Source organism: Drosophila persimilis, unplaced genomic scaffold (assembly GCF_003286085.1).
Source record: "Drosophila persimilis strain 14011-0111.01,24,50 unplaced genomic scaffold, DperRS2 tig00000000-arrow-pilon, whole genome shotgun sequence".
Lineage (NCBI taxonomy): Eukaryota > Metazoa > Arthropoda > Insecta > Diptera > Drosophilidae > Drosophila > Drosophila persimilis.
The window spans coordinates 5,057,418-5,071,117 of record NW_020825288.1 but is presented as its reverse complement, the minus strand read 5'-3'; the positions used below and the strand labels follow the sequence as shown (position 1 = coordinate 5,071,117).

Below are 13,700 nucleotides of genomic sequence, written 5' to 3'. Positions count from 1 at the left end.
ATTCAGAGTTGCATTTGAAAACCATCGGCTAACAACCGCTCAGGTTGTGGTTGAGAAAATGCCGTAAATATACCGATGAAAAACGCTCCATGGAAGCGCCAGTGTGAAACTTTCGTTATCCACTATTTGATATGGCTTTCATTCCGCCGTATTCGAAAAATAATGTATATTTTGATGCGAATTGATCGATGTGGCCTGGGACATGGCTCTTAATGGCATTTCTACACGATTTGAACATAAAAAATAATAGAAAATACAACGAAAATCGATAGTATCGTAACTATCGCTTGGCGCCTAACATGTCACTGTTGCACTTTACATGCCTCTGTTAAGCAACAGCTGTTTGCCCCAGAGGGCTGCATTTTTGTTTGTTAGTTTTTTCCTCTATTTGTAAAAACAAAATTTTTTTTGTCTCTTTTCTTATATAAACAAAAACCCGCGGGGACCAAGAGTGTGGTAATGTTCTGTAAAAACTTTCACTAGTGTCTAAGAGGTGAGATAACCAGAGAAATACGTTGGTTAAGTGATTTTGTTTGCAGCTAAATTTATTCGGTAATTAGCTTAAGCTGATGATTAGTGGCTAAATCTAAGTTAAAGCTCAGTTAAAAGTAGTTTCCTGGTTAATTGCTAGCAAGTATTGACTGCTCGACTGCTGGCACTTGCGCTGCCGCCACCGACGCTGTTGCTGATGTTGAAGGAAAGGCGTCGGCGTTGCTGCGTCTCGTATCGCTCTTCGATGTCTATATAATTAGCATCTGGATGTCCACCATTGTTATTTACGTGCTGGCCCTGCGTGCTGTCCTTTTGCAGCGTTGGATAGTAAGCGAGGCCCACTGGTAGGGACGTCGCACTGCTGGCGGGGGCGGGGGCATAGCTCGGTGTAGTCTGACCCATTATAGAGCTCATAAAACCATTGGCCACGACAAAGTTCCTGAAAAATTGATTACATCAAATAATACTCGGCACTCGGCTTGAGGACTACCCCCTCGATAAGGATATGTCCGCTGTCTAATTGCGTTTGTGTGCGCATAAATGTCGTAAAATTAATTTCGTGTTAATTTAATGTGGGGGACATCAATTAAACTTGTGACATTTCCTTGAATTACTTCCGTTTCAAAAGGGGGGAGACCCTCGCCCAATCCCAACCCCCTTTCCCATTTCCATTTTTCGGTACTCCACTCACCTGTAGTGCTGATCGATTTGCGCCTTCTCAATCCGTTTATCCTTTGCCCGACGATTCTGAAACCAGATCTTGATCTGGGTCTCTGTGAGCCGCAGCGTTTCGGCCAGCTCGAAGCGGCGACTCCTGGAGATGTACTCGTTCCGATGGAACTCCACCTCGAGACGCAGCGTCTGCTCGGTGCTGAAGGTGGTTCGCTGGCGACGCTGTCTTCCCTCTTTGCGACGACGGCGTGCCACTGAAATGGAGAAAAAATGGTGTTACAGGGTGCTGAAGGGAATTCCCTAAACTTTTGTTGAAGAAATTTTTGAGATTAGAGATACTTATGTATTCCGAATCGAAGTTTAAGTGCCAAAGGGGTGAATATTTGTGGTTTGTTCTATGCCAATCCTGCGTATTTCTAGCCATATTACTTATATTTACACCAAACTCCCAATAAATTTCTAAAGATATGTTCCTGAATCGTAGTCATTTACCCACCCATACATACATTCTTATAGCATATTCAATCCCCACATCATAGGCCTAACTTCTAAAGCCTCAAGTACTTCCCATACCCAAAAAATTTCCAAATAGATCATCATTTCAGTGCCTTTCGAATTTGTAAACGTTTATTCATAGTCATAATTATTTCTATTCCCAATTCCAATCCCCATCCCCTGCCCATTCATATGCTATCACACAATAGAGATGTTAGAGCGAAATTAATCTTACATTAACAAACCATCAAGCCGTGTCCTCAACGAACTAAACGATTCGGAATGTTGTTTGCGTGTTTGTTAAGTTAAACAAATAATTAAGCAATGCCTCCCTCGGGCTCTTCATCGCGTTTGTGGTGCACATTAGAGAATGCATTTTACACGTGTTTCAGTCCTCTCAAAGTTTCCTGTTTTTTACTGCTTCTTCGTTTTGGGCAATCCTATGCTGCTGATCCGGGAAACTTTTAACAATACCAACAGCTGGCTGGCACTCCCTCCCTCCCTCAGCCTCTCATCATCATCATTATTATCATCCGTGAGGACGACTCTCCCAGCCAGCCATCCAGCCATCCGTCCGACTATTCGATTGTTTGCATTCGCCGAGAGTGTGGTGTCTCTGTCGCTCTGTCGTGGTCCAACCAACCGCACATTATGCCCCGCTCTAGACCCCCCCCCCCCCTCTTCCCTTCCCTCCCCCATAAAACCACCCACACAACATTGTTTGGTGGGTTTTAGAGGCTTCTAATTGAGGTAACACGGCGAAGCTGACAAGTTGTTTCGGTGGGTGTTGAAAGGGGGATCGGGGATCGGGGAACGGGGAAGTGTGGACCCAGGGGCGGTACATTGGTAATCTCTACGAGTAGTTTTTACTTGATTACCCCTTTTGCCTCAAAAGTTCTTCAGGCTTAAGTTCTTTTTTCCCGACAAGTTTTTTCGCCTTCTTCCTTTCTGGCTCTTCTTTGAAATCACGTGTGAAATACGATATGCAAGTGTCCTTTGGACGGTTCTGTTGTGGTTCCCCCTTTGGAACTTTCTCCAGAGTGTGTGTGTCTGTTTTTTTAGGTTTCCTGTCAAGCTCAATTACAATGCTAATTTTTTCTGTTGGCTTACTTATGATTTGTACAAGTTCAGCTCGAAGCTAAATGAATATTGTATGGGTATAGATTTCATAGATTTCTCTTTGATTTAGTTTCAGTTTTAGAAACAATAGGCGTTGAGGGTTAGACTTCGGTCTAGACGGAGAGACAGTCCACAAAATGTTGGATTCAAGATGTTTATATCATCTCATTATATCGTAAAGAGTAGTTTGTCTCGATCTCAGGATTGTAATATCTATTTTCAAACATATTCCTATCAAAAACTATTCCCAAACGACTTTAAATTTCAAAAAAAATCTAAAAACATAACTATTCCACAATTCCTTAATTTTATTGAAGGGAAAACCTTATAATTCATGTATTTGTTTCAAAAAGTTGCAGTATATTTCCTAAATTTTTTAAAGAAGAAATCAGGATAGCCTAGGGTTTGAGATGTTCTAGGATTTAAAATAGTATGCGAAATGTGTTATTGGGATATATTTGTTCTTTCCAGAGTTTCAAAGAGCTGGTTTTTTGTACATATAGCAATAGATTTTAGCAAAAATGAATCTTAGCCATAAACATAGAATTTTTTATTAAGATACAGTCGAACTTCTCTATAACGAATTTATTTCCAGAACACTACAATGCTATATTCTCCAAAAATAATATATCTATCTAATAAATAATATATCTATCGACTGTATCACAAAAAATCATAATTTAATAAGATGAAAATTGTCAGCACTTCTTTAAGAACTATATTTATTTATTTACATAAATATTTCCTTCGAAATGTTTCATTAAAGCTCCATCGAATAACTTAACCTTTTCCGCTGGCAAACAATTTCATCAATTGCTTCCATGATTACGCATTTGCCTCACTGCCTTCAGTGCGGCATGATCCTTTTTCATTATCCTTCTTGCCACACCTGCAACACACCTGAATCCCCCTCCCCCGCCCCAAGCCACAAACCTCGAACCTTAGACCCCATACAACCGCATAAGAAAACGAAAATGCCGCAAGTAAACGAAAACTTTCACAGCTGAATGCATTTTAATTTTTTTCTTCTTCTCATTCATTTTTTCTGGTTTTTTTTGCCCCAACTAATTTCTTTTCCCCATTTCTCATTGTGTGGCCGTTCCCCCCACCTTCTGGAGCTTTTTTCATTGCTGATTCCTGCATAATCCTGGCTGTAAGGATATTCAATAGCACTTGCACTTAATCAGGGGTTTTTTCTGCATCCGATTTTTTGTAGTTCCGGCGGAACCAAGTCTTTACGGGCCGACACTCGGCGGCACCTGTTTCTGTCGGTGAAGGCGTGTGAAATGCTCATCACTTCCTCAACGCCTTACCAGTCATAGAGTTTCGGGATCTGGTGCAAAATGCTGGCTCCTCTGGGCTTCAGTTGCCCGCGCTGTTTGCTCCTCAGGCGCGGTGGAGGTGGAGGAGGACGCTGGGCTATCGCTTCCCTGGCCAGGCACTTGGCCGACAAAACGCCAAAGGACATTGTGGTAAGTTCTTCCACAAGATCGAAGCCTTTTCCAACAGATTTCTTAATAGGTTTTTCCCCTTTCAGATACCCCCAGAGCCCACCACATGCTGCATGTCCGGCTGTGCCAATTGCGTCTGGCTGGACTACGCCCAGACGCTGGCCAAACTTCTGGACAACAATGATGAGCGTGCCCGAGAGATAGTCCTCAGCAAGATCACCGATCCGAACCTAAAGATGTTCCTCAGCCTGGAGCTACGTAACATGAACCTGCTGTGCCACGAGGAGAAGCCACCGGCAGGTACCACCGAGGACCCGAAAACTCCAAAGACACCCCCAAAGTAGTACAAAAGAAATTACACCAAACTGTATGGTTTTTAGTTAGGCAACATTTCGTAGTAGCTCAAATTTACCCATGTACTTAGCGCTTAAGAACAACAAACCTCATAATAAGATCTAAGGGTTGAGAGGCAAACAGAAAAGTGTGGTTGTTCAGTGATTTGTGGGTGTATCAATCAAAGAATCATTGGAAACATGTTCTATGGTACAGGGAACATGGGGGAATGGAAGGTGTTCTATTGGGTGAAGGCTGGTGTCGTTCAGCGGATATGGCTTTAAGTTTTCCTATAGCTACCGATCACCGTAAGACCTTGAGACTATCTTTAGATATTTTTTAAATATATAGATGGATATATTAGACCGATTTGATATATTTTTGAACTATATATCGTCCTCACTAGTTCCAGTCGTAATTCAAGGCCTTTTTTGAGTTAAAATCTAAGGCACGCGTGCCGCGACCTCAGGGTATCCTCATTTTGATTTCAAAGGAATCTTCTAAAGAACTTAAACCCAATCAAAATATCTATTAAGACACTTCTTTAGGATCCTTCAATGGGTTACATTTTCTACCTCAAACATCCGTAATCTATTCAATCTCCTGGCAAGCAGTATAAGATCTTAGGTTCTACTCACAAAAGGCAGTGAATCCAGCGCTGAAATGCGGATCACCAGGAAAACCAGGTGGAAATCCAGGTGGCAGTACGGCTACGGGAGCCCCACTTCCCGTGGTAATCCCAGGCGGATCCACGTAGCTGTGCTTCTGCTGCTGCGGCGGCGGCGGGTAATCCTTGGAGGCACCATAGATGTCATATGGGGGAAATCCAACGAGCGACACGCGCTCATCGCTGATGGAGATGTCCGGAGACGACACGCTGCCGCCGTCGCTGTGGTAGGGCGTGTCGCAGGGCGGCGGGGGCTTGTGGTGGGTGCCCACATCGATGTCGCCGCTCTCGCTGCTGCGCGTCTCGAGGTGCCCGTAGAGTCGCTCGAAGAACTGCCGCGGCGACGATGGACGCTGCGGAGTCGGGATATTTGTGTTTGTCGGAATGGGACTGGAGGTCTTGATGGTATCCCTAGCATTTCCCTCCACGGCAGCCACCAGATCTTGGTGTTGGCGTTGCATTTGGGGCCGGTTCGGTTACGTTATGGTCACGGAACGACTAAATGAACGACTAATCGCTTGGTTAATCGGCGAGCGACTGAAATTGGCGTTACTTCCGATGCCCGGCCGTGGGTCAAGCGACGGCGACGGCGACTGCGACGACGACGGTTATCCTGCGCTGGCAATAACAAACAATTTATGTGCCACATCAAAAAAATTAACAGCAAAGACGCCTAAAATTCCGCTTAATAAAAAAATATCATCCGCCGCAGACCGGCAAACAAGGGCTGAGAGGCTCTGATTGGCTGAATTCTGGACGAAACTTGAATAAAACAACATAAGGAACACACCCCCAACAGAATGTTACCCCACAGAGGGTTGTTTTCGGTGGAGGATTGAAAGCTCCTGCAGTCTGCGAACAGTTCTCTGTTGAAGTCCAACAGAACCTTCGTTAACAGAACTCTGGTATTGCTACAACTAATTCTCAAAAGTATGGAAGGGTTTCAAAAGACCCTTCGCTGTTCACAGCGAATGTGGGTGAGGATGTTGCCCGGAAAGGAGAGACTGTACTGCCTTATGAGGCGATGTCTGAACAGAGAGAGCCCCGATCAAAGAAATTCTATATTCTATTCACTACAGAACTTAGCTAGTTCCAAAATCCAATAGATAAAGCATTACTATTAAGTAAATATGTATTATAATGAAATACTTGTAAACGGGCCACAAAGGTCGACTTCCTCTCCACCAACTTGCAGAAGAATACCTAAAAGTTAAGATCATGGAACTTCTGCATGTACTAAAGAAGAAGAAAGATCATATTTAGTACATTCCCGGGAAAAAATGCAAATTATCTTCTGATGGGATGTTTCTACTTGCTGTATAAGGGATTCAAGATTTATAGTCTATGAAAACCACTGTCTCACTTGCTAAAGACAAAAAAAATACTTGTTGTACCGCGAATTATCAAGAATTTACGTGCTGAAACTCATACATTTCAAGTATCACTGCAGTTGATTCTATGTAATTACTTCTAATATAATTACACAGCTGGCAGTATCCAAAGCAACAGAAATCTCGATTTTTCAAGAATTAACATGAAGAAAATACAATAGCCGAAGCTTTAAATTCACAGACACAGTTGTATTCAAAGATATAAATGATCCGAAACGTTCATTCTTGAAATATTATTATAATACTATATATTATTATTTCTATTATTTAATTTGTATTTACTTAATTTAATTATAACCTCCCTAATAATATATTTAAGTGTTTCAAGTTTCAACTGTGTGTCAACCACTGTGGAGGACAAATTTTTTCTCCCCTCTTCCTTCTAATTGGCTGGAATATTTTCAACCAATGAAAATTGGCGTGTTGACAGCTGGCAAATTTTGACGTTGTCAGCTGGCAAAATTTGACGTTGTCAGCTGTAAATATTTGTCGTTGTCGCTTTCAAAATTTGACGTTGTCGCCATTTTATTTCCACAGGGATGGATAGCATCACTAGAATCGCTGGTTCCAGTTAGTGGTTCTCTAAGCAATATGCATATGTGGATTAATCCTACAGATATGGAGCATTCAAAATTAGATTGAACAAATATATCACCAAGGAACGCTTGTTAATATACTAACTGGTGCATTTTATAGTCATTTGGGAGACTTATGTTCAACTGGTTCTTCGTTGCCTGCCCTGGTAAGACTCTTTCTAGGAAGCTCATCTCTGCCAAAGCATCGTATCTCGCCTCCTTCCACATTTTTGAGAAAAGTTTCGATTTCCTCTCTAACGCGGCTCTGAATATCGGGATGCTGGGCCAGTTCATACAAAAAGTAGGAAATTGTACTCGAAGAAGTCTCGAAGCCAGCTATGAAGAACCCGAAAGGCTGGGCAGCCATTTGCTCGATGGTCCAGGACCAACAAAAAATTATATATATATTTTTGTGTTTACGTTTGATTTTGCCACTTTCTTTACCAACAAAATCTTCAAGGCTGTTAAAGGAAGCAAGTAAACTTCTGATAAGGAGCAGGAGAGACAAATGTTAACGTAATGTTAAGGTGCAAGTGTATTTCTGTTAGTTGGATCTTCTCTGTTAATATTTCTCTTTGCATGTTTCCCATGTCTAATTTATGTAACTACCAACAGATGGCGTTAATTTTACATTTAGCAATGTATAAAACTTAACAGGCCACCCCTGTTATCTACAGCGCGGAAAATATTTTACCGTAGGCTACCAGTAAGTACCTAGGTAAAGCCCGTAGGAACTAGCTCACAAGAACCAAAACCAAAAAAATGTTGCCAAGAATGATCACGATTGACTTTTTTCGCTAAAACATCCAAAATCCAATAAAAGGGAGTAGTTTAAATGAGCCAGTCAAGTAGAAAATTGATCTATCCATCGGATAAAATCATGTGTTCAGGTATGGAAGTCCCAGCTAGCTAGCAATATCAAATCGAATATCAAAATAGAGGAATATGGCTTCCAATCTTTGACGGAGAACGATTAACCCATTGAAAGCCCAGGGGGTATTTTAATATTCCACCAAATATAATAAAAATTTAATAATTTCAGCGCAGTTCAGATAAAAGATTCGCGGGGTTTTTCGCGAGTTAAAAGGAAGGATGGAATGAATCTACAATAAGAATTTACAATTAGTAGTACCCCAAGTCGTTCAACTGTTTAAATAGAGGGGGCCTTAGTGGGTTACATTTTTTCCCTTCGGTTACACTGCCAACACAGATGGTGTAATTTTTTTCTGAATTTTCGATCGTGCGGTTCGTTGCGCGCGCTCGTTTGGTTGTTGGCCGATATATTTGTTTGAACCAAAAATTTCGTATTTGCGGACTACGAACTGTTTGTCATCAAAGTTAACAACAAAAGCGAACGTACGTTTTGCAGTTATGCCTGTGTTGTTGTCTTCGCGTGCGCCATACGTTTCGCGGATTTACCGTTAGTTCGAAAAGAGAGTGAAGCGAAAGTGCAAAAAGGAATAAACGAATTTAATGAAAAGTTCTTTAAGGAAACACAAACAAAAAAAGGTATGCCAATTTCGTTTTGTTGCAAAAACAAGCAAAGGACTGGCAAAGACATGCAATAACAAACATTGCACTTGTCTGTGCATGCCGCTGCTCTTTCTCGCTCCCTTTTCCAAGGGGGATATTACTCAAAACGGTTATTGTCTTGATATTGCGTTTTGTTTGTTGTGCGCGCGAGTGGAGTGTGTTTGTTTTTTGTGCAATGCAAAAATATTTTGTTAAAACTCGTTTTTGTTCAAAGGCCTTTTTGGTTCTGTGTGTGTGCGAGAGTGTATCTGTGTGGCCATCCATCAGTTTTTATTGTTGCTTTTAATTATATTCTCCCCCTAAGCGCTGTTCGAGCGAGACAGACGCTGGCACCATGTGCTTGCGCCTCCGCTGCGCTTCATTGCTCTCTCTTTCTGTGTCCCTCTCTCTTTCCAACAAGAAGAACAATAACTGCATTTCCATTGATATTTTTATGAGCGGCGCTAAGGGCGCACAGATTCTCTCCCTCGCACACACAGCGCTTCATTGAGATCGGGGCGTGGGAGAGGCTGGGATTTTTCTTTCAATTTCCTTTCCTTAATTCCCATTACGGGAATTTCTGTGGGCTTATATCCGCTCTCCCAAGTCCTGTTCCATCCCGCGCATGCCCACCAGATTATGGGGAAATTTATATGGAAATTAACGTGGATGTGTGTTTTTTTTTTGATTGATAGAAAATATCACCGCAACGTTGCTTGCGCCTGCGCTTGGAGTATGTCAACATAACTGCATTTCGAACAGCTGTCGGCAATGTGTTCCGTTAGGAATGAGAATGAGGGAATGGCAGAGACAGAAAGTAACGTTATAAACAATGTTATTCAATATATGTTAGTGCTACCCTTTCAGAGGGTTCTATAATTCGGAGAAGTTTTGAGATGCAGAAAGAAGGAATTTTCTACCCTACTCCATTTTTGTCTTTTGTCTAGATCTATTTGTAGATCTATCGATGTGGAACTTGACATAGATCTTGCAGTTTTTGACCAAACAAATCCATCCATTTTTAGAAATGCAACGAAAATGTTTTTTTGAAAGTGATTGCCTGTACTCTTCCCTTCCTTATAGCCTCTCACTAATCGTTTATTCCCCCTCTCTCTTATCTTTTTGCAGTGCCCGAAAATCGTGTGACACACTTAAGGCCCTGGCCAGCCCCCGGCTTCGACGGACGGACAGACGGGCGGCGGTCGTCTCCAACTAATTGCTGACACACATAATTTCCCTAACTGGCGGAACACAAGAAAACGCCGCAAAAAGAGAGCAAAATTGAATTTACGGTCCCGACCTTAACTAATTTAATGATCAAAAGTTATACAGTTTTTTTTCGCGCTTACTCTGTGCTCTGTGCTCGGTGTTAATTGAAAGTGTCACGCGTCGTCCAAATTATAATTCCCCCCATCGACTGGTGCCCATTTATCGTGTTGTATGAGTGTCTGTGTGTCGATTGCAACCTGTATGAGAAGTGGCTCAAAGTGAGAAAAGAAATGTGCCCGATTGTGTGGCTGGTATTAATGGTCGCGGGGGCGGCCCAGGCGGCGACACCCTTTGCTAAGGAGTACCGCAGCGCGGGTCTCTTCAAGGGCAACACCCTCGTCGATTTGGATGGCTCCACCACCCTGGACATGGCCATGGAGAAGCCAACGAGCAGCAGTGGCCTCCAGACGGGAGGCTTCAAGGCGGAATCGTCGGTGATTTTGCCGGGCATCCATTTGAGTTCAGGTAAATGGGAAGAGGGTATTCTAGAGTTGGATGGAGAGGGGTTTCAACTCCCATCTTCCGGGGTATCTCAACACCAAATTGATGTTCTCCTTCCACTACTTCCAGGAAATTGTATACCTTCCAACATCCCAAAAAAACCCAAAAACAACCAAAAAACTATACAACTTTCATTCATTGCTCTTCTTATCAAAAACCATTCTTAGCCGAGAGAACTTTTTTGTTGGGGTTCCACACTCCACGCTCCCCTCTCTCCCGTCTCCCTTTCTCCAGGTATGTCTCCCGTTTGCCGGCGCTTATCTAACGCTTATCTTACAACACTTTCCTGTCTGCCAGGGGTACTCTTTCCCCCCCTCCCCATCTCTCTCTCTTTCTCTGTCCGATCGTGTCTTTGGTTTATTTATGACCTGCGCCTTGGCGGCATCATATTTCAGAAACATACAACAACAACAGACCCGAACAAGTGTATTTGCTCGGCTCGTCGTGTCTGCTCGGTTGTCTCCTTCGTTTCGTCTTTCGGTTTCGGTGGGATCTTCCTCTCTCCCTCTCTACCTTTTTGTTATACCCTTGAAAAGCGTGTGTGGCGGAAAGTTTTATATGCGAGGAGTATTCAAAGTATTTTGTTATATTTCCAATAAGCATGAATAGACGCGTCTATAAAGATGGACTCCTGTATTTTTTCTATGTAAAATAGTATCCCTTTTTGGCCCTCTCTCTATAAAGGGTATACAAAACTTCGGGACGATAGAGTCTGCTTTGCATTGTGTTTGGGGTTCGGCGTTTGTTCTCTCGGAGGGTCTCTGCCTCCGTCTCTCCCTCGGCCTCGGTCTCTCCCTCGGCCTTGGTCTCTGCCTCTGTCTCTGCCCTGCTCTGCTTTGCTCTGCCTCTGTCTCCGTCTCTGCCCTGCTCTGTCCCTTCTCCACACTGAAATCTCTTTTGCTCTTCTTTCGCCTGGGTAATCCGATCTCTGCTGCACTTGAAAGATGAATGGTGATCCCACAGGCTGGCAACCAGGATGTCAACCACAGGTTTGGCTCTCAATCTCAGTCGGGAGTCCCATTCCTGCGGCCAGGCACGCTCTCAGCACATCCGTTGGGGTAATTTTCCAGCCTCATTATAACCAGATTAAAGTGTAATCACACAGAGATCCAGACGTCTCCCAGGGGTTTCTTTTTGATTTTTTTTGGGGGGGCTCTTCGATCTTTTTGGCAGACTTCCACTTCCTGCCTCCCCGTTGCTCGCGATGATAGAGTGAAAGGGTCTCAAGTATCGACTCGAAAGGTAGTCTCCCCTTGACCTCCCCAGATCTTGGTCGAGGGGGGCGAGGGGGAGGTTTATTTAAATGACATTTAAGCCGCTTAAATGCTATGTCGCTTCGTACATTTTTGATTTTTTTTTATGACAAAATTTTCAAGTTTTATGCGAGTCCCATTTTATGAGCGTGAAAATGAAAGTACTTTCGTCAAGTCTCTAAAGAGAGAGGGAGAGGTCGGGCTCTCTATCCCTTTCTCCATCTCGACGGCGGCGGCGGCGGCCTTTTCTTTTGGAGTTTTGTCTGACTCGTCAGCGTTTTTGGAGTCGCTTTACATTTTCGGGGCTTTCTTAAATGTGTCATAATTAAAAACAGACCCACCAGATCCAACAGATCCCTCAGACCCAGCAGCTCTGATGAGTAACCGATGGATATCCCAAAGAAGAGTCACATTTTGGGGGCAGATTAACAACAAAACAGATTTTGTTTGGGTTCTTTAAGTGCTGGAAAAATATCATATTTCTAGAACATTTTCCAGGGAAAAAGAAGAATTTTTTTTTGGTATTTTCGGACTTTAAGGGCTTCAAAATGAACTAAAAACACAGAAAATATAACCAGATATCGTTTAAACATTGATAAATAGTTAGATCACCTAAAATCGGGCAAAAAGTACATCTAGAATAGGGAAAACATGTCCCCAGTTATGCCTTTGACTCGCAAGAGTAACGGCCTCAATCAATTCCCCTAGCACCTGTATTATTTGAAAGACTCGGATCTGAAATTATATTCCAAATGAAGGAAAAACAAGTTCCCCGAAATGTTCTTTAAAGACCGTTAAAATATTTGCACGCCTTGCTTGAATCACAGATACATTCCTCAATCTCTTATTTAAACCACAATATTTCTGAAAAATAAATATGAAATATCTTTGGCCCCCGGGGCCACATCTTAGACAGTGGCTAGGGCTACTACCTGAATGAATCTCCCCTCGGCACCTCCCCCCCCCGCCCAAAGAAGAGTTGCTTTTGGGGTCTTTTTCAGCAAACAACACGCAAACTTTGGCCCAAGCCAGGGACCAGTTTTTCGGAGTCCCCGAGTACCCGAGTCCCCGAGAGTCTTCCTGGAGAGTACAGTACGCAGAAGATCTTGGCAGGAGGCTGGCTGTGGCGGCTGCTGGCTCCACTTCAACTCTTCGGCGTGTATTTAGATAGAGCTGAAACGTTGAAAGATACAACGCTACACGAGAGTATCTGTGTGTGTGTGTGTGTGCCAGGGCATGTCTCTGTGTATCTGTATCTGTGTATCTGTGTGTATGCCTGAACCAAACAAAGCCAGCCGACAATCGTAAAAACTAAACGACGAGAGAATTTATGAGGCCTCAAACGGCGAAGACCCTGGAATCTCTCCCTCTTTAGAGGTGGGTTCTTCTGTGTGTGTGTGTATCTGTGTGTGTGTGTAGATCAAGTGCTAAAGTCAGGCCAGGTCCATGCATTCTTCGAGTTAGATAACAGCCCAAGGTTTCTGTCATGCAAATGCAGATACAGATAAAAACTGAATGCAGTTTTTGCAGCCACACATATAAATCAAGGCACAGTACATGCCACAGTACATGCCACAGGTAGCAGACGAACACTAGACGGCATGGAATCCCAAAGGTAAAGTGCGAAATATCCCACAGAGCAGTCCAGGGGCAGTGCAGGGGCGGTGCACGAGGGGGAAAACACAGAGAACCACAGGAACATCACACAGAATCCCATCTGTTAGATACTCTCGGTGTGTTGCAGCCATCGTTAACGCTGCCACGCTAATTTGACGAAAGCCCATTTCATGGCATATCTTTTCCAACAATTTCATGCCCTCGTCTGCAGTCTCTCTGGATGCTGGCTGCTCTCTGGCCGTATCATCTGTGTATCTTACAGGTAGTTTTTAACACTTTAGAACTCAATCCGTGCGAGTGCCCCGCCAGCCTTTGTTTACACCTTTTGCGAAAAGTCAAGAAAATGAAACGGT

At 43.2% G+C, this 13,700-nt stretch overlaps 3 protein-coding genes across 4 annotated transcripts in view; 2 read left to right on the top strand and 1 right to left on the bottom strand.

Moving 5' to 3' along the window:
* Positions 1-415: 415 nt before the first annotated feature.
* LOC6598657 (oxidoreductase-like domain-containing protein 1) lies at positions 416-4,710 on the top strand. The gene is made up of 3 exons (XM_002023739.2): positions 416-493; positions 3,995-4,250; positions 4,316-4,710. Exons 2-3 carry the CDS (start codon positions 4,122-4,124, stop codon positions 4,571-4,573), a joined length of 387 nt encoding a protein of 128 aa, XP_002023775.1. The 5' UTR covers positions 416-493; positions 3,995-4,121; the 3' UTR covers positions 4,574-4,710.
* LOC6598656 (homeobox protein rough) lies at positions 599-5,690 on the bottom strand. The gene is given in 5 exon segments (XM_026984266.1): positions 599-700; positions 703-755; positions 789-931; positions 1,184-1,418; positions 5,201-5,690. Coding segments are annotated over 5 exon segments (1,023 nt in total).
* A 1,640-nt stretch (positions 5,691-7,330) lies between these two features.
* The window catches only part of LOC6598655, a 38,829-nt gene continuing 32,459 nt past the window's right edge, over positions 7,331-13,700 (top strand). Inside the window, exons 1-2 of one of the 2 annotated variants that reach the window (XM_026990779.1) lie at positions 7,331-7,362; positions 9,836-10,441. In XM_026990779.1, the coding sequence (XP_026846580.1) occupies positions 10,207-10,441 (235 nt within the window). In that variant the 5' untranslated portion in view covers positions 7,331-7,362; positions 9,836-10,206. Of the gene's footprint in view, positions 7,363-8,458; positions 8,705-9,835; positions 10,442-13,700 lie in introns of those variants that run through there. The other variant, XM_002023737.2, reaches the window with a different exon arrangement.

Coding starts and splice junctions, on each gene's coding strand:
- LOC6598657 (XM_002023739.2), top strand. CDS start 4,122: ATGCTGGCTCCTCTGGGCTTCAGTTGCCCGCGCTGTTTGCTCCTCAGG. Junction 4,251..4,315: donor AAACGCCAAAGGACATTGTG/GTAAGTTCTTCC, acceptor TTCCCCTTTCAG/ATACCCCCAGAGCCCACCAC.